Source organism: Schistocerca americana, chromosome X (assembly GCF_021461395.2).
Source record: "Schistocerca americana isolate TAMUIC-IGC-003095 chromosome X, iqSchAmer2.1, whole genome shotgun sequence".
NCBI lineage: Eukaryota > Metazoa > Arthropoda > Insecta > Orthoptera > Acrididae > Schistocerca > Schistocerca americana.
In genome coordinates, this window is record NC_060130.1 from 642,591,803 (window position 1) to 642,619,088 (window position 27,286).

At 41.5% G+C, this 27,286-nt stretch overlaps 1 protein-coding gene across 2 annotated transcripts; it reads right to left on the reverse strand.

Moving 5' to 3' along the window:
• Window positions 1-487: 487 nt before the first annotated feature.
• On the reverse strand, window positions 488-26,444 carry LOC124554790 (endoplasmic reticulum chaperone BiP). Of its 2 annotated transcripts, none has more exons than XM_047128439.1 (10): window positions 26,285-26,444; window positions 26,059-26,197; window positions 25,710-25,941; window positions 25,466-25,600; window positions 20,976-21,212; window positions 18,944-19,210; window positions 18,470-18,865; window positions 18,255-18,392; window positions 16,569-16,793; window positions 488-909 (listed from the first exon to the last, which is right to left on the reverse strand). In XM_047128439.1, exons 2-10 carry the CDS (start codon window positions 26,178-26,180, stop codon window positions 694-696), a joined length of 1,968 nt encoding a protein of 655 aa, XP_046984395.1. In that variant the 5' UTR covers window positions 26,181-26,197; window positions 26,285-26,444; the 3' UTR covers window positions 488-693. The 2 variants fall into 2 exon arrangements, with proteins under 2 accessions (XP_046984395.1, XP_046984396.1); XM_047128440.1 differs by having other exon boundaries at window positions 26,281-26,423.
• Window positions 26,445-27,286: the final 842 nt, after the last annotated feature.

The window sequence follows — 27,286 nt, forward strand, 5'->3', positions numbered from 1 at the left end:
GATGACTCTAAATACGGTGTATTTGGAAAATCAATGTAAACTGCATAGAAATGCAGAAAGCTTCCCATCACTTTATAATAACTGTGCTGCTGATATGATCTGTGTGTGTACTAGATAGCAGCTTTTACATTTGCTGTGGTTGTGTAAGTCAGTTTCATAATCAAGGATCTAGAAGCTGAATGAATACCATGTAGAAATGAGGAGTCAAATTTATCACACTTTCCAACACTTTTTTTTCATTTACAATAAATTAACAAATTAATATCTGTAGAGAGCTAAGTATCATAAAACACCAGTTATGTGTTAAGTAGCTGACTGAAAAGTATGTTTTTTTTACAAACTGTGGTCAAATTATATTATAAATGAAATACTTAACTTGTTACTTAAAATTCATCTCATCCACTTTGTGTGTGTGTGTGTGTGTGTGTGTGTGTGTGTGTGTGTGTGTTTTCCATTACAAAGGAAGGTGATTGATTTTTAACAATAGTTATGCAAGTATATTAGATACTTCTATTTCTTCCATAAATACTGTTTTTTTTTTTACATTCAGTAAATAAGTATCTCGTTACTGCCACCTTGTATAAAGGAACTCCTTCCACAAAGAGGGTCCAATTATACATTATAAATCTGTGGTGAATAAACTCAACCTTACACCACTTTAAATGCATTCAGCAACCCAAATGCTGCAAATATTCAAAGTTCATCTTTTAAGTCATCATCCTCATTAGCACCAGGTGGTGGTGGTCCACCACTACTCTGATACAGTTTTGCTATTATTGGCTGAACCACATCTTCTAATTCCTTCTTCTGCTTCTTAAATTCTTCAGTTGATGCATCCTGGTTGGCTTCAAGCCACTTAATCTTTTCTTCAATTGCCTCCTCCATTGTAGTCTTATCTGAACCGCTCACCTACAAGAAAATTAAAAAAAAAAATGTACACACTGCTTACATACTGACCAACACAATTTACTTTTTACTCTAGGATTAGTTTCAACCATTTGAAAGTTAAATTTAAATTCAAATGCAAACACTGTACAGAAGCTCATTAAATATAAAAAACATCTGATTTAACACTAAGAAATTGTGATACATTACTACACTAAAGTATTAACAGCGCAGGGTACATAGTGAGACCCTTGGGATCCAAACCAACTGTCACTTCACTTCATGACCAGTGCTGTAAAGCTTTTGATATGATATGACAGTACTATATTATATTTTGTGCAACTGATAATACTGTCAACACCAAAAGTAATACTGAAGTTTCTCTTCACATTATACTAGAATACTACCTGACCAACACCTTTCAACTGCATTAAATAATTTAATGCTTTTAATGTTACCATGAATGATTGGTATAGTGTTCTTTATGTCATCATATTTCCTCTCTAGTACCAATAAACTATCTCACATTTGTCATACATGTATATTAACATTACCAATAACTATAGCATGTATTCTTGTATTACATGTATTCTCAAACAATACAAAATGACATTTTATATGCCACAATTACACATCACCACCTGTAGTACAGTACTCTATGCATTTTGACATTTAAAGATATCACTAGTTAATAAGGACAGAAAAAAAAAAAATTTTTTTAACAACTCAGTGTTATTTTTTGTCAGGTTATCTTTCAAATTATGTTCTTTATTTTATACCTATTAATTACATATTTATTGGAGTTCAAATAAGGAAGTGTTGTGTCAAAAATGACAAAGCAAGTGGAAGTCTTAGCTTCTCCTACTAAATTCCGTCTCTTACCTCCAAGTTTGTGAACCCGCAGATCCTCAGCAACCCTGTGGAAGATTGGGTATTGAACTCTGATTGGGAACACTGTCAGGGCAGATGAGAGAAGGAAAAATGCTCCTCCAAAGAATAGGAGTTGAACTATGGACTAACTCATATCTGGAAATACGTCTTTTTAAAGTAAAGTAACAATGGATGTGAGAAATGAATCATGGAACGTACAGACATATACAATTGGAGCCCCTGGAAGCCTTATTGGAATACTGGAACCATACAGGGTATGTATCAGCCTTGGACTACTAGTAACAGGATCTAAAGCAAGAAGACTAGGGATATGTTACATGCAAATGAAGGGGAAATTTTTCAGTTAAAGCCTCTGAAATGCACATTTCCTTACAAAGGAGAGGACGGCAGAGGAGTAGACCTACAAGGCACTGGAGCAAGCTTATCGACAGTACTCAAAAAATGATATTGGTAAATACAGCCTCCATAAAGAGTAATAACATCTACATAGATACTCCACAAGCCACTGTATGGTGCATGGTGGAGGGTACCCTGTACCACTACTAGTCATTTCCTTTCCTGTTCCACTTGCAAATAGACCGAGGGAAAATGACCTACCTATACACCTCTGTACCAGACCTAATTTCTCTTATCTTACCTTTGTGGTCATTACGCACAATGTATGTTGGCGACAGTGGAATCACTTGGTAGTCAGCATCATATCCCAGTTCTCTAAATATTTTTGATAGTGTTTTCCGAAAAGAATGTCGCCTTATCTCCAGGGATTCCTCATCTGAGTTCCTGAAGCATCTCCGTAACACTTTTGTTCAAATCTACCAGTAACTAATCTAACAGACCACCTCAAAACTGCTTCAGTGTTTTCCTTCAATCCAACCTGATATTGATCCCAAACACTTTAGCAATAATCAAGAACAAGTCACACCAGCATCCTATATGCGGTGTCCTTTACAGGTGAACCACTACGTCGACAATTTGCCTTCCCTACCACAGTTCCCACATGCGCGATCCATTTCATATTGTTCTGCAAGGTTACACTCAGCTATTTAAACAAATTGACAATACAATATTCAACCATTACAGGTTTGTTCTTGCCACCCATCTGCATTAACTTACATTTTTCCACATTTTGGGCTAGCTGCCATCTGTCATCTTGTACCTTTCTACAGTCATTCAATTTCGACACCATTTATCACACCAACTAAAATTTTTTTCTGTCATCTTGTACCTTTCTACAGTCATTCAATTTCGACACCTTACCGTACATCATTGCATCATCTGCAAAGAACTGTACATCGTGGCCCTCCCCGATGGCCAAATCATCTATGTATATAGATAACAGCAGTCCTATAACACTTCCCTGGGGCACTCCTGACAATACCCCTGTCTCTGATGAACACACGCCACTGAGGACAACATACTGGGTTCTATAACTTGGGAAGTCTTTGAGCCACTGACATATCTGTGAACCTATTCCATATGCTAGTACCTTCTTTAATGGCCTGGAATGGGGCACCATGTCAAATGCTTTCCAGAAATCTAGAAAAGCGGAATCTGCCTGTTGCCCATCATCTATAGTTCACAGTATATCAAGTGAGAAAATGGCAAGCTGGGTTTTGCGCAAGTAATGCTTTCTAAAACCACGCTGAGTTGTTAACATAAGCTTTCTCAAGAAAGAACTGAGAAAATGTTCCAGGATTATGTAGCAAACTAACGTCAGGGATTTTGGTCTAATTTTTGCAGGTCCATTCCTTCCCCGTCTTATACAATGGAGTCACCTGCCCTTTTTCCAGTCACTAGGGACTTCGTGCTGGATGAGATTTTCACAACAGATGCAGGCTAGGTAATGGGCCAATGCTGTAGAGTACTCTTTGTGAAACTGACTTTAGGTTTCATCTGGACCTGGTGATTTATTTGCTTTCAACTTTTTCAGTTGTTTCTCTACAACAGGGATGCTTATTATTTCACCCATTCGGGAGTATGTCCAATGGTCAAATGACGGTATGTTTGTACGATTCTCCAGTGAAATATTTCTGGAACATGAAATTTGAAACTTTGGCTTTTGTTTTGCCATCTTCAACTGCTCCACCAGACTGGTCAACAAGGGATTGAATGGAAGTCTTAGACTCGCTTAGCAATTTCACAGAGGACGAGAATATTCATGGGTTCTCTGCCAGACCTTTTGCTAAGGTGCGATTGTGATAGTAGTTGTATACTTCGTGCATGGACCTTTTCACGGAAGCAAAATCTGTACTAACCTTAGCTTGTCATTTATCAGTTCCTTTTGAATAGACTGCAACAGCGTCTGCTTACTCAGCATCTTCTGAATTTCATTGTTAAACCACAGTGAATGTTTCCCATCATTTATCCACTTACTACTAACATAACTCCACACCACGATACTCCATCTGCTTAAGCTTTGCCCATAATTCCTCTACATCATCTTACTGGAACTAAGTGATGTCTATTCACTGCCTAAGTGAGATGCTAACAACTGCTTATCTGCTCTATCTAGCAGAAACACTCTGCTAGTCTTCTTGACTGATTTCTTAACTTTCGTAATCTTAATTGCTATAATGATATTCTCTTCGCTAATCTCCGTTTCTATGCTGACACTGTTGATAACATCCAGCCTACTTGTAGCTATAAAGAGTAAGATATTTCCATTGCATGTGGGCTGCCAACCCAGTGTATACTGTGTAAGTTATGACTGTAGACTTACTTTGAATGACTAGAACTGTCACAGCAGAATCGGATGGCAAGTAAAAACAGCCAACAATTAACTTTGTTTCACGTACACCTGTTATGTACAACCAGGTAACTGTCACACTCAGCTTTGACCGCAAGAGAGAGAACATTTTTGTCAACTGCAATGGACACTCCCCCTCCTACAGCTTCTAATCTGTCTGAAATACATTCCTCCATGACTTGCTAAATATCTATGAGCTTTCCATCTGGCATTCCCACCTGTTCTCAGTTCCAAGAATAATTTGAGCACAAGAACGTTCCTGGAGGGCAGTAAATTCAGAAACTTAATTACGAATACAATGATAGTTTACTGAAAAAAAAAAAATTGACAGTAAGTGTGTATTCTGAATGCCATTTGACTTCCCTTGCTGCATATCGACTGGCGAGTGTTCCTCAGAGCACCTTCAATAACCATCCAGCCTAAAAACAGTTACGTGCACTCCGTAAGTACTCTGCTACCCGAGTAGCTGCATGCTTTGTGTAGTGCACCCCTGACCTATCAAGGGGAGTCCTATAAATCCCCTACACGATAACACAGGTCTAGAAATCTGCAGCCAAGACAGTCACACGAGTCGACGAAGCCTTTGGTTGAGAACCTCCACTTGGCTCCAAATCAAAGGACCCCAATCAACCCTGGGAAGAATGCTACAAATTGTGAGCTCTGGTTGCACCCCACGCATGAGGCCAGCAGTCTTCATTATCACTAGCCGCCTGTATGAACTGAGGATGGCCTCAGAACCATGTGACAGGCATCATCAGTGCTGATGCACGCCACAACTTGCCGACAACTGCACCCTGCACACTATAGCTGCAGGCAAGGCTGCCTCCAAATCTCTGATGCTGACCCCTGGCATACAAACTGAATGCACATTTGCTTTCTTTCTAGCCCTGAACGGTATCTGCCTAAGGGGCTCCATAAGACACCAAACATTGTAGCTCCAGATAACTAGCAAACCCCTTCCCTGTGTGCCTGCTCTGACACTGCTGAAGGCCCAGCTGTGAGGGTGGATCCACCGCATCAGGTGCACTAAGGTGTGCCTCGAAAGCAGAGCCCATGGGCACAACAAGCGTCACCTGAGATGGCCCATGTGATGCACCAAATTCTCCGCCACTGCTACACCCCGACACAGAAACCTGTAGGTGACTTTACTGTAGCCACAAGAGCATTCACCTGTTCACAAACTGTTGCCAGCCCCTCCTGCATCAGCACACATCCTCACCATCCAAGCAAGATTGACTAAAGCAGTTAACTATAAAAGCAGACATAATACTAGAGATGCAACTTACTACCCTCCTGATGGGTCACCATTGGATGCTAATGCATTAATGAGCAATGTAGATGGTTGTTCAGTGACCAACTACTGCTCTACAGAGTGAATGGATTTACTCTTACAAAAATGAGAGATTAAACTTCTTAGATAGAAAAACACGCACTAATAACAATGGAGCCTGCCTGATAAATTTTACAACATACCTTAGGTAAGTTTCCAGCACATGGTTCCAGCATAAAAATATACAGAAAATGACCTGGGTGTCGCCAGACAACAATACTATGAACCAAACTGACCACATATTTATAGATGGCATGGCACTGATGTACCATACTACTATATGTTTCAGTGGAATCTGATCACACTTCCTCGCAGCAAAAATTAGAGGGAGAATTTCAAACGCACATAAAAGAGAAAGACAATACAAGAGTAGTACCTCCGAAATAGAGGACCCTGTAAAAGATTAACACCTAGCTTTTCATCTGGAAAATACATTGACAGGAATCCTGCAGAACTATACTCATAAATGAGCAGTGGAGTGAAATCAGAAGTGATATACAAGCTGTTGCAGAAGTAGTAATAGGTATGGAACAACAGATCAGAAGGAATGAATGGTGCGATGGGTGTGAGGCAGCAACAAGAATGAAGAACTAAGCACACAAAAAGATGCAGACTAGAAGAACAATGCTAGTAGATGACTACAGAGAAAAAAAGGTGTTGAAAAGCTGGTTCTGAAAGCAAAGAAGAGAAGCTCTTTCTTCGAAGGTCAATAACCTTGGAAAGGGATTTCAAACAAAAGCAGCACAATGTGGAGGAAAAACAAAAGAAATGGTGAATTGATAGCTTCACAGGAAGTAGTGTTACATTGGTGGGAAGAGCACTTTAAGGAATAATTATATTCAGAATACTGAAGCATGGGAACTAACTGAAAACCCAACAAGTAGAAGAAGAGGAAAATAGGATGACCACAATGCAAGAGATTAAGCTAGCAATAAAGGAACTAGCCAACAATTGGTTACCTGGCAATGACAACCCGCCAGTTGAACTTATTAAGTAGGTGATGGAGAACATCTAGTTAAATGCATGCACACCCTGATTTCATATGTACACACAAAAATCATCCCATATGATTGGAATATTGGAGTAGTATGTGCTGCACATAAGAAAGGGGGGCACCCTGCAATGTACGAACTACAGGGGAATTACATTACTGAATGCCCCGTATAAAATATTCTCCTCCCTGATTTGCACCCATGTAAAAGCTTTTGCAGAAAAAGCAACTGGGAGATATCACGCAGGCTTTAGACCTGGCAAATCACCTATAGACCAAATATCCACCCAGAGACAGATATTAGGGGAAAACAAAAGGGAATACCATATAGAAACATCGTATTTCCTGATTTTAAAGCAGCATATGACATCACATAAAGAAACAAGCTTACTGAAGCCACGAATGAACTAGGCATACAACAACAGTTAATATGCCTCATAGATCTGATTATGAGAAAAGTAGTAAGTGAAGCATAGATACAAAGAAATTTAACATCAAGTTTTGGAACTAACTATGGACTGAGGAGGTAACGGAATGCAGTCTCACGTATGGTTTTCGACATAGCGCTACGAAAGGTAGGCACAATAAACATAATGGGGTAAGTTCTGGCCTATGCAAATGATGTAGATACTACTGCAAGAACAGAACTGGCTGATAAAGAAACATACAGGGCACTGGTGGCAGCAGCTATAGAAATGGGACTGGAAGTAAAGATCAATAAAACCAGACATGAATAATAAGTCCAGAACCAAACACAATGTCAGAAATTCACCAAGTGCAAACAGAATCTGTTAGGGAATTCAGTTTATCTGGGAACACTGGTAACAGCACAGAATTATATTAGTAAGGAAATAAAGCAGCATATCGACCTAGCTAATACGTCCTATTATGGGCTGGCCCCACAACTTAAGTCAAGAAATCTGCCCGGAAGAACAAAATGTCAACTGTATAAAACTTTACTACATCCAGTATTAACATAGGGCTTAGGTGCATGAACACATAACAGTGAGAAAAGCTAACTGGATTTTTCGAATGAAAGGTGTTGTGCAGAAACTATGGAGTGACTAACGAAGATGGAATATGGCATAGACGATATAATTTTGAACTTTACAGATTACATAAAGATCTTGACATCAAAGTTCATTACAATAAACTGCCCGATATGGGTCACCACGTTTTTCACAGGGAACATGAGAAGCCAACAAAAAATAGCATTGCTACTAAACGCAGTGGGACAAAGAAGCAGGGAAAGACCAAGACTGATACTTTGATTACAAGAAGATTTAAAAATTATTAGTGTCAGAGGCAGGAGACGAGACACCAGACAGGGAAGAGTGGAATGATGTCCCTAGAGCAGGCCAAGGCCCATTAAGAGCTGTAAAGCTAGGAAGAATTATACAGGGTGTTACAAAAAGGTACGGCCAAACTTTCAGGAAACATTCCTCACACACAAAGAAAGAAACTGTTATGTGGACATGTGTCCGGAAACGCTTACTTTCCATGTTAGAGCTCATTTTATTACTTCTCTTCAAATCACATTAATCATGGAATGGAAACACACCGCAACAGAACGTACCAGCGTGACTTCAAACACTTTGTTACAGGAAATGTTCAAAATGGCCCCCGTTAGCGAGGATACATGCATCCACCCTCCGTCGCATGGGATCCCTGATGCGCTGATGCAGCCCTGGAGAATGGCGTAGTGTATCACAGCCATCCACAATACAAGCACAAAGAGTCTCTACATTTGGTACCGGGGTTGCGTAGACAAGAGCTTTCAAATGCCCCCATAACTGAAAATCAAGAGGGTTGAGGTCAGGAGAGCGTGGAGGCCATGGAATTGGTGTGCCTCAACCAATCCATCGGTCACCGAATCTGTTGTTGAGAAGCGTACGAACACTTCGAATGAAATGTGCAGGAGCTCCATCGTGCATGAACCACATGTTGTGTCATACTTGTAGAGGCACATGTTCTAGAAGCACAAGTAGAGTATCCCATATGAAATCATGATAACGTGCTCCATTGAGCGTAGGTGGAAGAACATGGGGCCCAATCAAGACATCACCTTCAATGCCTGCCCAAACGTTCACAGAAAATCTGTGTTGATGACGTGATTGCACAATTGCGTGCGGATTCTCGCCAGCCCACACATGTTGATTGTGAAAATTTACTATTTGATCACGGAATGAAGCCTCATCCGTAAAGAGAACATTTGCACTGAAATGAGGATTGACACATTGTTGGATTTACCATTCGCATAAGTGTACCCATGGAGGCCAATCAGCTGCTGATAGTGCCTGCACACGCTGTACACGGTACGGAAACAACTGGTTCTCCCGTAGCACTCTCCATACAGTGACGTGGTCAACGTTACCTTGTACAGCAGCAACTTCTCTGACACTGAAATTAGGGTTATCGTCAACTGCACGAAGAATTGCCTCGTCCATTGCAGGTGTCCTCATCGTTCCAGGTCTTCCCCAGTCGCGAGTCATAGGCTGGAATGTTCCGTGCTCTCTAAGACACCGATAAATTGCTTCGAACATCTTCCTGTCAGGACACCTTCATTGTGGAAATCTGTCTCGATACAAACGTACCGCACCACGGCTATTGCCCCATGCTAATCCATACATCAAATGGGCATCTGCCAACTCCGCATTTGTAAACATTGCACTGACTGCAAAACCACGTTCGTGATGAACACTAACCTGTTGATGCTATGTACTGATGTGCTTGATGCTAGTACTGTAGAGCAATGAGCCTCATGTCAACACAAGCACCGAAGTCAACATTACCTTCCTTCAATTGGGCCAGTTAGCAGTGAATCGCAGAAGAACAGTACATACTGATGAAAATAAAATGAGCTCCAACATGGAAATTAAGCGTTTCCGGACGCACGTCCACATAACATCTTTTCTTTATTTGTGTGAGAGGAATGTTTCCTGAAAGTTTGGCCGTACTTTTTTGTAACACCCTGTATACTTATTGTCACCATACACCTCATTTATTTCCATAACTAAAAATACTTTACGTCAAGCTTATTAATATTATCCACTTACACAATAAATACCTCCACATCCAAACAGAGTCTTATGTTTATCGAAAGGAAGCGTTCTCGTAATGTCCAATTTCTATTTGGAGACAATACGCTGTGAACACTGATCTTTACCACCTCAAGATACTTTTTGTTTATAAGTAAAATAAATGTAGCAAGCTATCAGGATCCACAACCAATACTAAAGAGTTGCATGTTTGCACCTGTTACTGCCCTTCAAAGTAGTCACGATTGTTGTATAGAACCCATTGCCAACAATGTGGGAGGTGTAGTATACCATTAGCAGAGCCTGTTCTGTTGATGGAGCGAGTAGAACGGCCTACTGCCTGTAGAATCTCTGGAACAGTTCTGAAGCGAATCCCACCGTCAATTCCAAGTATTACTGTTCATTTTTGGAGCATCACCTGCAACCAGCTTTGCAAAAGAAGCAGCGACACCTTTCTGCACAACCCACCCATCATTTTGCATGACAATGTGCAGGCACATACAGTGCTGCTTTGTTCGGTCGATGGGACTGGAAAGTACTCTTACCACCCCCCATACTCCCCGGACTTACGTCCTTGTGACGGATTTGATTCCGAAGATCAAGGAACCACTTCATGGCAATCACTTCAGAACTGTTCCAGAAATTTGACAGGCAGTAGACCCACTCCATTAGTGGTGGTGGTGGTTAGTGGGATGTTTAAGGGGGACTAAACAGCGAAGGTCATCAGTCCCCCATTCCAAAAACAGGCGAGACAAATTCGCGGAGCAGGTAAAACCCCAAGGGGAAGGAGACTCCCCCCCAGGCACTGAAAGAACACAAATTAGGCAACGAACACTACAGACAAGAAGAGTACAGATGAACACCAGACAGAAAGAAACAGAAGAAAAGAAGATGGCCGGAGACTGGTTGACTGACCAAAAAAAAAAAACCCCGGGGAAAGAGTCAACCATCCGACGACACACCAAAACACCAACAAATATTGAGAGACGCAAGGACAAAAGACACAGAAAGGGAAAGCTGCAGGACCTCCCTAAATGGAACCATAAAAAGGACTACCACGGATAAAATTTAAAACGACATCAGCCATGGAGGCATCGTCACATAAGACCAAAGGCAAAGTGCCCGGGAGATTAAACGACTGCCAGAGGGTGCGCAGTCTGAGACACTCCAGCAAAATGTGGGCAACCGTCAGCCGGAACCCACACCGACACAGGGGGGGGATCCTCCTGACGCAAAAGATGACCGTGCGTCAGGTAGGTATGGCCTATGCGCAGCCGACACAGGATGACAGAGTCCCTGCGAGAAGCCCGCAGGGAGGAGCGCCACACATCGGTCATCTCCTTGACAGCCCGCAGCTTATTCGGGGATGTCATGCCACGCCACTCAGCAGTCCACATCCCAAGCACCTTACGGCACAACACCAGCTGCTGATCGCGAGCCGTAAGGCTGATTTCCAAAGCTGGGGCGTCGATCGCCCCTTTGGCCAGTCTGTCAACACGTTCGTTCCCCGGGATGCCAACGTGACCTGGCATCCAAACAAAGACCACCAAACGACCAGAACGGGTAATGGCGGAAACAGACTCCTGAATAGAGGACACCAGAGGAGAAAAGGTATAGCAGCGGTTGATGGCTTGGAGGCTGCTCAGGGAGTCACTGCAGATGATGGACGTACCTGAGCAGAAACACATATGCTCAAGAGTGCGCAATATGGCCACCAGCTCTGCAGTAAAAATACTGCAGCCAGCCGGCAAGGAGCGCTGCTCAACATGGGCAGCGTGAGCAAAAGCGTAGGCAGTGCGACCACCAACCAGGGAACCATCAGTGTAGACAGTCTCACCGCCCGAAAATGAGGCGAGGAGTGCAAGAAAATGGCGACGGAGGGCCACGGGCGGAACAGAGTCCTTGGGTCCCTGTGCCAAGTCCAGACGGACGGACGGCTGGGGCAAACACCAGGGAGGCGTAGGTGCACGGACCCGGAAGGGAGGCAGAAGAGGGAATGACCCTAGTTCCGACAGCAGAGACTGGACGCGGACAGCTATGGGAAGCCCAGACCTAGGTCGCCTTTCGGGCAGATGGAGGACCATGGCAGGGAAAAGCAGGCGACGATTGGGATGGCCCGGCGAGCAATGCACGTGGACAGCATAGTCGGCGAGCAGTCGATGGCGGCGAATCCGCAGTGGGGGAACCCCGGCCTCCACCAGTAGACTATCCACGGGGCTCGTACGAAAAGCGCCAGTTGCAAGCCGAACCCCACAGTGGTGGATGGGGTCTAACAACATCAACACTGAGGGTGATGCAGACGCACAGGCCAGGCTCCCATAATCAAGCCTGGACTGCACAAGGATCCTGTATAATCGCAACAGCGTGCAGCGATCCGCACCCCAAGATGTGTGGATCAGGCAGCAGAGGGCGTTGAGGTGCTGCCAGCACTTTTGCTTCAGCTGAGGAACCCATGTGAGCCGGGCACCAAAGACGAGTCCTAAGAAGCGGCAAGTGTCCACCACTTCAAGCAGGTGGTCGTCGAGGTGAAGTTCAGGATGAGGGTGGACCGTCCGACGCCTGCAGAAGTGCATAACTCGAGTCTTGGCTGCAGAGAACTGAAAACCATGAGTCAGAGCCCATGATGCTGCCTTGTGAACGGCTACTTGCAGCCTGCGTTCGGCGACTCCCGTAGTCGTGGAGCTAAAGGAGATGCAGAAGTCGTCGGCATACAAAGAAGGAGACACTGACGACCCCACGGCTGCAGCCAGACCATTAATGGCCTTCGGCGTCCACACCCTAACAGCGACAGCCTCTAAAGCTGTTTGTAGAGGGACAGACTCGCTGTGAAGAGAGTTAAGGACATAGATGCAGACGCCACCTGACACCCTTTCATAAGCTGCTCGGTTCTTATAATAACCCCGATAGCCACGGAGGGCGGGGGTTCGCATTGCTGGAAACCAAGTTTCCTGCAGAGCAATGCAGAGGAAAGGATGAAGGCTGATAAGTTGGCGGAGCTCAGCTAGATGGTGGAAGAAACCGCTGCAGTTCCACTGGAGGATGGTGGTGTCCATGGCTGGGAAAGGCGTGACGGGACTGGGAAGGCAGATTACGCCGCTGGGTCACCTGCTGCCTCCGAGAGAGCACCTGCGCTAGTGCTTTCCACGGCGTCGGAGGGACCGGCGAGATCGAGGTCCTCAGCGGACGCCAGAATCTCCACCTCGTCCTCAGACGCAGAGCTTGTAGGAAGTGGTGGGACGGGTGCCACCGCAATGTCGGTATCCTTCGGGACGTTGTTCTGTTTCTGTGTCCGTTTCCCTCATTGTGCCTTCGGTGGTTCAGGCTTGGAGGGCTTCACAGGGTCAGTCTCAGGGACGGACGATGACTGTGAGGCCCTATGACCAGGGAATGGTGGTTTTTTAAGCCACGTGCGGGTGTCTGCTGTGCCGCTGGTCGGAACTTGCGAAGGGAGGTCCCCAAGGAACCCCTTCCTTGCGAGAGTAGCCAAAGAAGTCTTATGCTTCTCCGGCTGGGAAGGGCGAACTGATGACCCCGATGGTTGGGGGGGGGGGGGGGGGGGGGGGGGTGTTGCTCCTGAAGGAGATGGAGCAGGAGCAACGGGGAGTTTAGTGCCCCCCACCATCAAGGGGGCAGGTGTGGGCCTTCGACTCAGAGCTGACTGGAGCTGATGGAACTGTAGCAGGAGTGACAGTTGCGGCATAAGAAGATGTCATACACACTGGATGAAGCCGATCATATTTCCGCTTCGCCTCAGTGTACGTCAGTCGGTCGAGGGTCTTGATTTCCATGTCTTTCCGCTCCTTCTGCAGAATCGGACAGTCCGGCGAGCAAGGCGGATGGTGCTCACCACAGTTCACACAGATTGGAGGCGGGGCACAGGGATGATCAGGATGGGATGGTCGACCGCAATCGCGACATACGAGGTCGGAAGCACAGCGTGAAGACATATGGCCGAACTTCCAACACTTAAAGCACCGCATCGGGGGAGGGATATATGGCTTGACATCACAACGGTACACAATCACCTTGACCTTCTCAGGTAACGTGTCACCCTCGAAGGCCAAGATTAAGGCACCGGTGGCAACTTAATGATCCCTCGGACCCCGGTGGACGCGCTGGACGAAATGGACACCTCGTCGCTCCAAGTTGGCCCGCAGCTCGTCATCGGACTGTAAAAGGAGATCCCTGTGGAAGATAATGCCCTGGACCATATTCAGACTTTTATGGGGTGTGATAGTTACAGAGACATCCCCCAGCTTATTACAAGCGAGCAAGGCTCGCGACTGGGCAGAGGACACCGTTTTTATCAACACCGATCCGGACCGCATCTTGGACAAGCCCTCCACCTCCCCAAACTTGTCCTCTAAATGCTGTACAAATAACTGAGGCTTCACGGATATAAAGGATTCCCCATCAGCTCTAGTACACACAAGATACCTGGGCGAATACGGCTCACTTGCATTTAATGCCTTTCGTTCCTCCCGTGGTGTGGCGAGGGAGGGGAACGATTTGGGGTTATAAACGTTACCTTTAAAATGGGCCCTCGAACGCTTAGAGACTGCTGGTGGCTGGCCACCAGCAAGAGATGTGCCACGCTTCATTGCGTGTCATCCACCCTGATGCCACCTACTCCGACCAAGGGCCCTCCCCACGGGCGCCACCCAGCCACAGCAAAGGCCACCTGGCAGGATGGCCATTGCCGGGAGTCCCGATGCCCCAAGAAAATGGGCATCTACTCCTTGGCATATGTGGGGAGTTAACGGCACAGGCATCAGTAGAGCGATCCCTGTGTTGTCAGGGGGCTACAACCAACAGGGTACATGGCGGCCCCACCACAACGGACTGGCTACCGTGCTGGATGTTAGGTGCCATGTGGTCCATGGTCGCCGTCAGTGCAGATAGTAGCCCTGCACATTGCTTGGCATAAAGTGCACGCAGGAGCGTATCCATGCCCAAGAGATGTAGAGCGGGCAGGACTGCAACGCAACGACGAATAAGCTGGCGAAAGTTCTCAACGCAAGATGGACACAATGCACCAAGTAAGGCGCCCTTCCCCAATCGGCTCGCTCTTCGGAAAAATTTTGAGATATGGAGGTCAAACCCGACAGGGGACCATCATATAAGGCCGAAACGTTTGAGACTCCTTTTAGTCGCCTCTTACGACAGGCAGGAATACCGCGGGCCTATTCTTACCCCCGGACCCGCAGGGGACTCCATTAGTACCATCAGCAGAACAGGCTCTGTTAACAGTATACTACGCCTTCCACATCGCTGGCAACATGTTCAACACCACACTGTTGACTACTCTGAAGGACAGTAACAGGTGCAAACGTGACTTTTGTGTTGGTTGTGAATAAATAGTTGCCACTATTTAAGTTCCAACCCTCATAAATTTAAGGTGGCTGGGAGGAGGATGACAACCTGTACCGAGTGACAATTTACACTCTTGAGCCTATATTTCAACACTGAAGCCAAACTGCTTTCAGTACAACAGCAGACTTTTAGCAATATCCATATTTTCCACTGGCATGAAAAGTTGCTATTTCATTAAATTTTGAAAGGATTTGTGTCCTTCCTGAATATCTATATTGCAGAGACCTGCAGGTAAACATAACAGGCTCTTTGCCAAGTCGTCATTAATGGAGTTCATCATGGTCATCCTACTATTGAAACAAAAACCTACTGCTGTGAACTCCACAGTCTTATGTATCTGACCACAAGAGCTGGCACCAGAGCCTCAAGGTACAGCCCAGTTTGTTTCAGTATTTCCTCCACTTCTGCATGAGGTAGTACACATTTTTCCAATATTTTGCTAGTTTCATCATTAAAAATTTCTTTTCCCATAATAATGAATCCACCTTTAAACCATTCTAATATTTAATCAATGTAGCAGTCTTAACTGCCTATGTCATTTCCCATTTGTTTTACAGCAAATCTTACAAAAAAATATGCATTTTGGAGAGATCATTAATTCTGTTCATCAAACTTATGCTTTCGTATGACAAATGTAAATATGAAGACCATCAAATACAGCACATCAGCTTCAAAAACACACAAATCAACATGGCACCTGCTTGGGTGCTCCAATCAAACAATTTCAGTACGAGACATGACATCGCCCAAACATGGTTCTGGTGGCAGAACAACACAATTATTGCAATATTAACATTATTTTTATTATTTTGAGAAATAAATTTGTGGAAACAGCCTGGTCCATAGTATAGCTTGAGAGACTGAACTAAGCAAAACAATGAGGTGTGTTGTTTAATATTCAAGCACATATTGTATGCCTTCTGGCTAACCACTGCAGTTAGAGACTGAAGAGTGTCTCTCAATGAGATCTATCTATATGGCATGCTCTTGAGTCAGTATACACTAAAAACTATCTTTGTTATGCACATTTTTAAGTATTTTTCTGTGTGTTAATTCTCACACTATATTCTTTCAGAATATTTCCACAAAACTGAATCAAATTGTTTCTCTTCATAATGATACACAGCGATAAATTTCTGAGCAAGTCTTTAAGAGGGGCAGTCAATTAAAAATAAAAAATATAAGATACTATTTAAAAACAACACACTGCTGTTCGTATCTTTGTTAACTCATGAAGTTACAAGAAAGGATATCATGCTGGTTAAGTGGTAATTAAACAGCCACACATCAAAATTCTCTTATTCTTTATATCACCTTTGCCCCAAGCTTTTCTTTATCTGACAGCTGGTTTTTCAGAGAGTAGGCGTACGATTCCAATTCATTGCGAGCTTCAACACGCTCCTTCAGCTTTTTATCATCATCAGCAAACTTCTCTGCATCTTTGATCATTCGCTCTATGTCATCAGGAGTTAATCTATTCTGGTCATTTGTGATTACAATCTTCTCACGATTGCCAGTGCCTTTATCTTCTGCTGAAACCTGCAAAACAAAAAATCAACTTTATAGATGTATCAAATATAAAAGCAGTCATGAAAGCATACATTCTTACACAACTGCGTCATAGCAGAATAAAAATGATTAGCTCACTTGTATGTGAGCCTGTCTGCACTTTGACATCTCCCTAAGGTAAGTAGCAATCTATCCTTTCACGATATTGTTCCTCCACCCTGAACTTTATTTCAATCAAATAATAGATAAACATTCAGATGTGACTGGCCCAATGTTTGAATGAGGATCAAAGAAACAAGCAAAAATCAAGGTTCTAGCTGAACAATCACATCTCATCATAACCTCTTCACATCTGAACTTTCAATCTTGTAAATGGCAGCCTCCCTAAAATGTCATATCATCCAACACTTTTGGTTGGAGACCAACAGCTGGGCTACTGAAACAGTCCCACATACAGCTACTCATTATTAACATACAACTGGTTACACCTGGAGTAGCAATCTACCTGGAAAGCAAGGACAATTAGTTCTGTCACATTGGGGAGGGGGGGACCAGACAGCGAGGTCATTGGCCTCACCGGATTAGGGAATTGCGGAGAAGCAAGTTGACCGTGCCCTTCCAAAGGAACCATCCCGGCATTTGCCTGGAGCGATTTAGGGAAATCACCGAAAACCTAAATAAGAATAGCCAGACACGAGATTGAACCATCGTCCTCCGGAATGCGAGTCCAGTGTGGTAACCAATGCGCCACCTTCCGCAGTCACAGTGTGGAGATTTAAGGTCTAAGTTCAGGTCATGTCTGCCAGTGATTCAAGAAATATTGCAGCAATGGTACATTGTAGATATACAGCACACACTTTTTCTCCCTCACAAGACCTTATCCTAGCACCACCCTTTAACAGGATAATGGTCATCCACAAACCATGCATATGAACTAGTTGCATGAAGCTGGGATATACTTCACCACCAAGCTTTCATGCTGTACCTGACAGAACATGGTTGAGTACATCTTGGCTATCAACCCATTCCAGCGCCAGTGTTCAGGTAAATGGGAACCACTTACAACTGTTGTAAGCTAAGTTGCCTCAATAGAAAATAAAACAACACTATGAAAGCCTTCTCAACAAAACCACTGCTCATTCCAAGGCTTTATGTCATGTAATCTTGACATGGGTCAGTACACTTTTACCACCTATACTTATGTTTCATTTTATTTTTACGCACAAAATTTCTCACACCTAAACACGGGATTTCATTTTCTCTGATGTCCTTTAAGGTTTCAGACAGTATATACTTGATAGAATGAAAGAATTGAGCTCGGCCCAGCTTTTAGCCTCAGTATATTTAAAAGCAACTTAACTATGTTCACTGGTATCACAGATTTTGAATAAACAGTGATTTTGCTGCAGGAGGCAGCAAAGTTTCAATAAGTTTCCATTTTACACTACATGCTCTACGCTAAAATCTTACTATATTTTAAATTTCACATACCTGAAGAATGCCATTGGCATCTATTTCAAATGTCACTTCAATCTGTGGAACACCTCGTGGAGCTGGGGGTATCCCAGTTAAGTCAAATTTTCCTAGCAGATGGTTGTCTTTTGTCATGGGTCTTTCTCCTTCATAAACCTGTAAAAAACCACAATTTTAATGCTCAACCATGTTGACAATATGGAAACAAAACATAACTTTCTAAAATAAGATACCTGAATTGTTACTGTGTGCTGGTTGTCAGATGCAGTAGAAAATATCTGAGACTTCTTTGTTGGTATCACAGTATTTCTTGGTATCAGTTTAGTCATCACCCCTCCAACAGTTTCAATGCCCATAGTCAGGGGATTAACATCCAAAAGAACAATTGCATCTGTGTCTTGTTCACCAGACAACACACCTGCCTGCACAGCAGCACCATATGCCACTGCTTCATCAGGATTTATACCCCTTGATGGTTCTTTGCCACCAAAGAATTCCTTCACTAACTGTTGTACTTTCGGTATCCTTGTGCTTCCACCTACTAAAACTATTTCATCAACATCATTCTTGTTCATGTCAGCATCCTCCAATACTTTCTGTACAGGCTTCATTGTAGATCTAAACAAATCCTAAGTGCAACAAAAAACCCAATATATAGCACACCACAGGGACAGGGCACAAAGAAATCACACAGCTTACTAACTTACCATGTTAAGCTCTTCAAACTTTGCCCTTGTAAGTGTCTCTGAAAAATCTTCTCCTTCGAAGAAACTTTCAATTTCTATTCTGACTTGGTGACCAGAAGAAAGAGCTCTCTTTGCTTTTTCAACTTCACGGCGAAGCTTCTGCACAGCTCTGTTATCTTTACGGATGTCCTTTCCTTTCTTCTTCTTGTACAGTTTAATAAAATGGTCCATTACACGTTGATCAAAGTCCTCTCCACCTAAGTGGGTATCTCCATTTGTTGACACAACCTACAACCAAAATTAATACTTCCACTTAACACTAAATCAAGTCACAAAAAAAGATAAAACTACTTTCTTGTATTTAAAAATTGATTCCTACACCTTAAATTAAGTTAGAATGAGGAATGCCATGTAAGTATGAGATCTTTGTGGGAGGCGGGGGAGCAAGATTCCAATATTTAGCTATGTTTTAGGAAAAATTTCCTAAAGTAGCTCAAGATTAGTCTGCATTCTGCACTAGCTTTCAGCTAATTCACTCTGGAAATCCCCAAAGTGGTTGCCCCACAGCACTCCATTTAACTTAGGTATGTACACCCAAGGCCAATACAACAAAATGATTCAAAATGCCTGCTTTAGTGTGAAAGTCAGTTCTAAATTTTTAGACTATATAGGCCTACTTTCACAACTTTCTAAAAAGGAAACAATCAAACCCAGTTATAGTCAACACTAATATCTCCTCCCCCCCTCCCCACCCAAATGCCATAACTGGTTCCTGGAATCACTATTTTGATCTGTAACATGTAATGACCATGACTACAGCCAATTACAAACCCTACAAGCTAGAACAACTATTTGTGATATTCAGTGGAATCTTTTACTACACTGTGTAAAAAAGTTCTCTCTCTACATAAGGATCTGTACTATTTGTAGATTTGTAAGCACTGTATGTTTAGTCCGATTAACAAAATTAACTATTTCTTCAACTTATCAATACGTAAACTAATGTTCTAACTGTACACAACCATTTAAATACCATAACAGAAGACCCATATAAGAACCAATTTTAACTAGTAAGTTTTAACTTACTATCCTTGTGTATCATACACTTTGTCATAATGACATTTCACAAACCCAACAAAGGTTAGATGAACAAAAGGGAAATTAGTTGGCAAACCTCTAACATAAGCACACAATTCTGGCAAGTTTTCATGTGCTGTCATTATTGTAAATTTTAGGCAACAGCTAAATTCACAACCAATACATCATAACCTATGAATTTGCACTGACACCTACAGTACAAGTGCCAACACTTTACTCTTAATTCTCCACTTTTATTAAGCTATGGACTTTGCCATTAGTGTCTTCTGTTTGCTGACAAAATGTTCTCAGCATTGGTTAAACTTTTCATCTTGCCTTGCTGGTTTTGAATTACTCATGTCAGAATGAATTGAGAAAGCAGACAATTTTCCATCACGAGAAACAACTCACATTTCTGTTTTGGCAATACTCGCCAAAGACGGGGTAAAAAAATGAAAATTTATTAAGTGTACTGCATGATTAAGATGGAGCTTACTTCCATCATTCTCCCCACATCAACCTATTAAATTTTTTTGTATTCTCAAATATTACACCTATATCCAGGGAGACAATTACACAGTACTGTAGTTTCCACATATAACCCACAAATACTGTAGTACCTTAATGCTTCATAAACAAGCATACTTATCTGATTGTTTAACTATCTTGCATAAAAATTACAACAAATACCATTCTAAATTTGCCTAAATGCCCTGTAATCTATAAATCTGTGTGTTCGTGTAAAGTATGGGCTGTACTTATGACAACAGCTTTTGTACCAATGGTCAAGTACAGTAGGAACTATTCTAATAGTTCTAAATTCCTCTAGCAACACATGTATTTCAAAAATCTAAAATTTTTTGTGATCAACTGTGCTGAGAATGTTGGACATATACTCCTGCCATAAGTTACAAAACTTTCCTGGGAACACACAAAACAATTAGACTACTGTTATTCATAGAAAGTAGCACCATACCTCAAACACTCCATTGTCAATAGTTAGCAATGATACATCAAAAGTACCACCACCAAGATCGAAGACCAGGACATTCTTCTCTCCTTCCCTTTTATCTAAACCATAAGCAATTGCAGCTGCAGTTGGCTCATTGATTATTCTCATTACAACAAGTCCAGAAATAGTGCCAGCGTCTTTCGTTGCTTGGCGCTGAGCATCGTTGAAGTATGCTGGTACAGTGACTACAGCATGGGTGACCTTCAAAAACATAATTACGTTTTGCAATTTCAGCACAATAATTGAAATATATAGCTTAGAAATAAGATTTCAAATACACGTCAAATAGGCTTTAAAAATATTATAAATACACAGCAAATGGGCTTTGTTAGCTACTCCCTAAACAATATGAAATCACAGCCAGCCAAAGTACCCTCTGAAAATTATGCTCGTGATAATTTAATTGATTGATGATTAAACAGATAGAAAACATAAGAGTACAAAAAAGTGGGCACTGAAGAGTAATTCACAAATACTAAGCTTATTTCAGCCAAAACAATGTTCTTTATGCTCCACTTTATTTCACTGTTTGCAGCCTGAACTTCCCTCACAGTAAAACTAGACCAAAGCAGCCAATTCTTTGTGGCCCTTTTGAAGTATGGTTACAAGTGCTTGTGCATTGAATGTTACTTTCTAATTACACGGTGAACCTAAATGCCAAAAGTTTTTTTTTAGGTTGTTCAGGGACATTATCCAAGTGTTTTTGTATAAGAGGCTCTGTATCTCCAGCAGCTTATTACAGAGCAGTACAGGAATTTTAATTTACTTCATTTGTTACCCCTATTACTTATGTTTCCATGAAAATACAGTTTACAACAGTGAGAAATACTAATATTCAAACATTTGGCATGGTTGCTATTGCTGCAGAAACAGCATAAATGTCAAGCCACATTCAGAAACTACACAGGAGTGCGTGTGCCAACTCTTCATCAGCAAACCTACCCACATAGCTGTTTATCACTGTCACTTTATTAACAACACTGACAGAAAAAAAAACAGTTTGTTTCCAACAGACCATGCACATGGCTTCAACATATGCTCTGCTGTGCACTTTCAGTTCAATCCAGCTATAAAGTGAGTAAGAGAAATTCAATTTCTCTTAACAAGCCACTGGACACCACAGGTCATTTATACCAAAATATTCAGAAAATATCTGAACGACACCTAAAATTTTCAGTTTTGGTTCACCCTGTATAACCTACCACTGACCATAACTCTTACCTACTTAAGATGCCTTATTCAGTTACAAAAAGTTAGCAAAGTCGTGAATTTTTGTCCACTCTTATAAACAGGACATTTACATTCAGAAGTCCTTAACACATCTGATTTACCATTACAAGACAAAAATCTGTTAAGCTTTACATTCATATGCAATCTTCAGCAATACTTCTAGACAAATTATAAATTGGAAACTACTACTGAATCAGCACAGAATTTAGTATTTTAGCTAAGAATACATGGTAGCTGTTGGGAATAGAGGATACATTTATATTTTAAAAAAAGGTGGGGTGCTATTCTCCAGTCTCACTATCCAGACTTTGTGAAGCAGTGTCTAAAATTATAAAATGTTACAGTCAGTCACTGAACACAAAATATCTACAATTTTTATCCCTCAAACAATATCACCAATTTCCCCTTATACCCCTTAACATATCTGTAATGGGCATATCCATTCGTTATTGACATTTTCAGTTCCATGATGAACTGCCAAACTTTCTCTTATCCTTAAGCCCTGTGTTCATTGTTCCACCAGCCTGGCACCGGTACACACATGCATGCTACTAACCTTGTACACAGCTCTAGCACCATTCTCATTATGCTAGCAACTAATTGCAGCCACAGGGACTACATAAAAAGAACTCCCCAAGATACAGCAATGCTTGACATCCACTTTAGAAAGATCGAAAATTAATAGCCATATACTTATTAGTGGCTTATGGAGTACAGATTTAGATTTCAGTTTAGCAGAATTTAAAACAGTAAAATGAAGGCTATGAGAACAAGAAGGCGTTAATATGATACAGTGACGCTATTAAACAGTGTGGAAACTTATTTCATACAACCAAGTATGTGGTTAAAGTGCACTTACGGTGTTTATGGCTCTTCCACTGCACGCTGCTGTTTGCAATTTGTTTCCACTGATCATAACCAATTGGGTTATAGGAGACAATTGCCAATGAGAATCACCAAATCTAATGACTTGTTTTGGCAGATGATATGTATTTATTACTGTCTGGACATGGGCAGCATGAGTGACAGTTATTGACCTGGCTATTGTCGATTAAAGAATTTTTACTGGTTTTTGCATATTTTTATTTTTCTCTAAGACAGGATTTTTTGGGATACTTTATTTTTATTTTTTTTCAGCATATAGTTTGGTTGTGTGTTGAAGCCAAGCAATGTGGCTTGAGGAAAATGGGCTGGGGCGACAGACTAATCTGCAGTGTAGATTAATGATCATTTTGAAAACTCAGTGAGGTATTTTAAAAATGTCCAGATTTCCAAGATGGTTGTTACCACAGGAACCAAACAGTATAGTTTCAATTTTACACAATATTCTGTTTTATATGACAATTTGCACAATATATTCCATTGCACCACCTCACAACTTCACATCACGACATTTATCGAACACAATTATGATTGTGTTCTGCCGTCTTGTCTATCCATTCGATTTTCATCGAACTTCCCATGTTCCACCCTTCTCACAGTAACCAACTGCAGCATGTAACAGAAAAACCATCAACACCATATGTGCTCTTTACTCGTGTGCACTTTAACTAAGACATTGATGCAACCTCATATGTACATAGGAGGGGATGTTTTCGTCATACTTCAGATCAGAAATATTTAAACAGAGCAGTTGGGCACACTGTAAACCTTTTCCAATGGGCTTAGTCTTCTGCTGCTAAAATATGAAGTTTTAACTCACTATTCATGGCGTATGTGGAATTAAATGAGATCAGCAACAGTATTTTACATTTATATAATAATTTTTGCTGCTTCAGTCACTTTTTACTGATATTTATTACCATGACAAGCTTTCGCAGCATGCTGCCATCAGCTGCATTACAGTTATATGCACATTTATCTAAATGTGTGAATTTTTTGCTGGGTGTGCCAGTGTTATTATGTATTGAAATTCAGCTCTGTACAGAAAGATCCACCATTTTTAACAGTTAACACTTATTATTCTTATACTGATAATATGTCCCTCAAACTTCAGAACTATTAAAATTGGCCACTGCAGAGAAACTGCTCCTACATATTGCCAAGAGAATTTACCCCTGAATTTCTAGCCCAACTTCATCACTTGTCATTTATGGGTCACAGGTTTCTGTTAACAATCCAATAGTAGTGTATGAAAAATTTATTGGTAGGACTAAGTCCAATTTACTGAATCATTTGCAATACTTCTATTGCAGCTAAATACTTGTGATTAAAAAAGTAATAAAATTTGAAAACTGACACGTATACACACTGTGTGCAAAAATGTAACATCACCTTTTCTCAACATATCCTTGAGGCCAGTTTCCACAGAAAAACTTATCTCAAGGTTAATTTTCATAAACCTAAGACAAAGTCACACTTCAAACATGCTCAACAAATCCAGCAGTTGATTATAGCTACATCATGAAAATACAGTATACATACTGTAGCACCTATACCTTTAGTGTACAAGGCAGTTTCCCTGGAAAACTTAGTAACTGCTCAACAGCCACTGTTTACACATTAAGTTTACATTGAACAAGTCTAACACACTAAAGTTATTCCACATCCCCTGTCAAATACTTCTGAAGTAAAGTCAATCTAAAAGTTTTTCATACTTTTTTAGACCAATATTTGACAATCTATTATAAATGATAAATACCAAAGTCTTTCATATTTCCTCCATTTCTTTCTCAGCACTACACTTGGTCAGCAGCAAGGCCCTGGGCAAATGCACAAAATATCCAGCCATTGCTGAAATACCAATATTTATAAAAACTGTCCAACTGACTTAAGGACACAAAACGTTTTGTAGCAATGTAATAACCTTTCCCCTTTCAAAAAGTTTCACTGTGCAAGCATTTACTATAAGGGCAGGAAAGGTAGAAAATAGGTCCCTGCACACACATTAACAAACCTACTGTTTGAATAACAAACTGTGCAACAAGAAGCTGAAGATGCACTGTGAAAGACTAAGCAAATACAGTGCATCAAAAAGTTACATTTCAACATTAATATTCATTGGTAAACATTACTTACAGCAGTCTGTTACGGCTTTTAAATGTATCAAAACAATACCCACAATCTGAGACATTACAATCAAGTAGGTGGCGTACAACGGGATGCTACAGGAATTTATATTTTGAACAAGTCTCTATTTTGAGCTTCAGTTTCTAATCAAACACTGTACCTGAAAATTATAGTTTTATTGTTGCTATGCAATTAACCATTTAAAAATACATTACCTTTTTCCCTAAATATGCTTCGGCAGTTTCCTTCATTTTGCCAAGCACCATAGCAGAAATTTCCTCGGGAGCAAACATTTTTTCACCTTGTGATGTTGCCACCTGTATATGTGGTTTGCTGTTTTTCTCCTTCACCTAAAACGACGATTAAAATATTTTCCTTAACGCATGAAAATCGTTGCAACTGCAATAATTTATTTTTAAAAACCTTAAATGGCTTAGGGTCATATTGATACTACAGTACCTTAAAAGGAAAGAATTTAATGTCATGCTGTACTGTTGGGTCAGTCCACTCTCTGCCGATCAAACGCTTGGCGTCGAACACAGTATTTTCTGGATTCGTTGTAAGCTGATTCTTAGCAGCATCTCCAATTAATCTTTCGCCGTCTGGGGTGAATGCAACGTATGAAGGTGTAATACGATTACCTTGATCGTTTGCAATTATTTCTACTCTGCCATTCTTGTATACCCCAACACTATTAACACAAAACATTAAAATATATTAGGTAAAAAGTTTTCGTTGTTTACCTTGGAAGAGGATACACAATCCATATGCCGGTGACAAATATCCACCACACAGGAATTTTACTTACCAGGAATAAGTTGTTCCTAAATCAATCCCAATTACTGTTCCAACATCCTTATTCTTCTCTTCTTTCGCTAAGCAAATACTGATTATTACGGCTAGAAACGCCGACAAACATTGGACACGCATGGTTTCTGAAATCAAATCTGTCATTTCATAATTAGAATTTACCGTCTGGAACTAAAATCATTTGCTACATGCGTACCTGGTATAAGATAGAGCAACTTACTTACTTTCGCAGTAAAAACTTAATAGATCCTCCAGTAAGCTAACTCACACGTATATACACCTAACATTCAAACACACATTGTCGACTACAAGACACGCTACGTCAATTCCGTGAGTTGGGGTTATTGGTCATAGTGTGTAGTCTACGGAATCCCATTGGTCCGAATTCTCAGAGGTGGCTAAATTCTATTGGTTCACGCATGGAAGATCGCAGGAGCCCTCAGAAGTCAATGAACATTTTTTATGCGAGCTTGCATGGAAAATTATAACGATTTATCGCCGTTCTTCGTCTTGGAGGCAAACCTCAATTTGAATTCTAACTTCAAATTAGACTGACATTTCTTTTACTTATTTATCTTTATGCATTCAAAGGACCACTTCGCAATGACGTAGGATTTGTCAAGGTAATACAATGCAAATCCATTGACCAAAATCTACAACACACAGCATACATAATATGTTTTCTGAGGATATGATTGGTAACCTTATGGGAATAGGACAGGTGGTCGGTAGTGGTCTTCATTAAGGAACCATTCCGGTATCTGCCGTAACGATCACCGAAAACCCAAATCAGGATAACCGGACTGAGAAGCTCCATTCTCCCGATTATGAGTCAGTGACTTAGCAGCTGCACTGTCTCATTCGCTAATTTCAGGACATTTGTACAGTAATATTATGTTAAAGTTAAATCACTGAAAAAACAGTAGTTCGTCATGACTGAATATATACTGAACTTCGATCGTACGCGTAGATATTTGGAAAAGCTCATAAGATAATTAATAAATGTGAAACTTCTGGGTCTTATAGTCATGGTCCATGAAACATTTTTATTCCTAATGGTACGTCCAGACCTTTGTTGGGTATCTTCAGAGGTACTCATGCATCCTCTGAGCTGGCAAGGTTCATGGACCACGACCATATAACACGGAGGGTTCTCCAAAAACTAAAACAACTGGTCCTGAAAGTCTTAACTTTATGTTTACCTCCTTATACTACTTCGTTCGGTT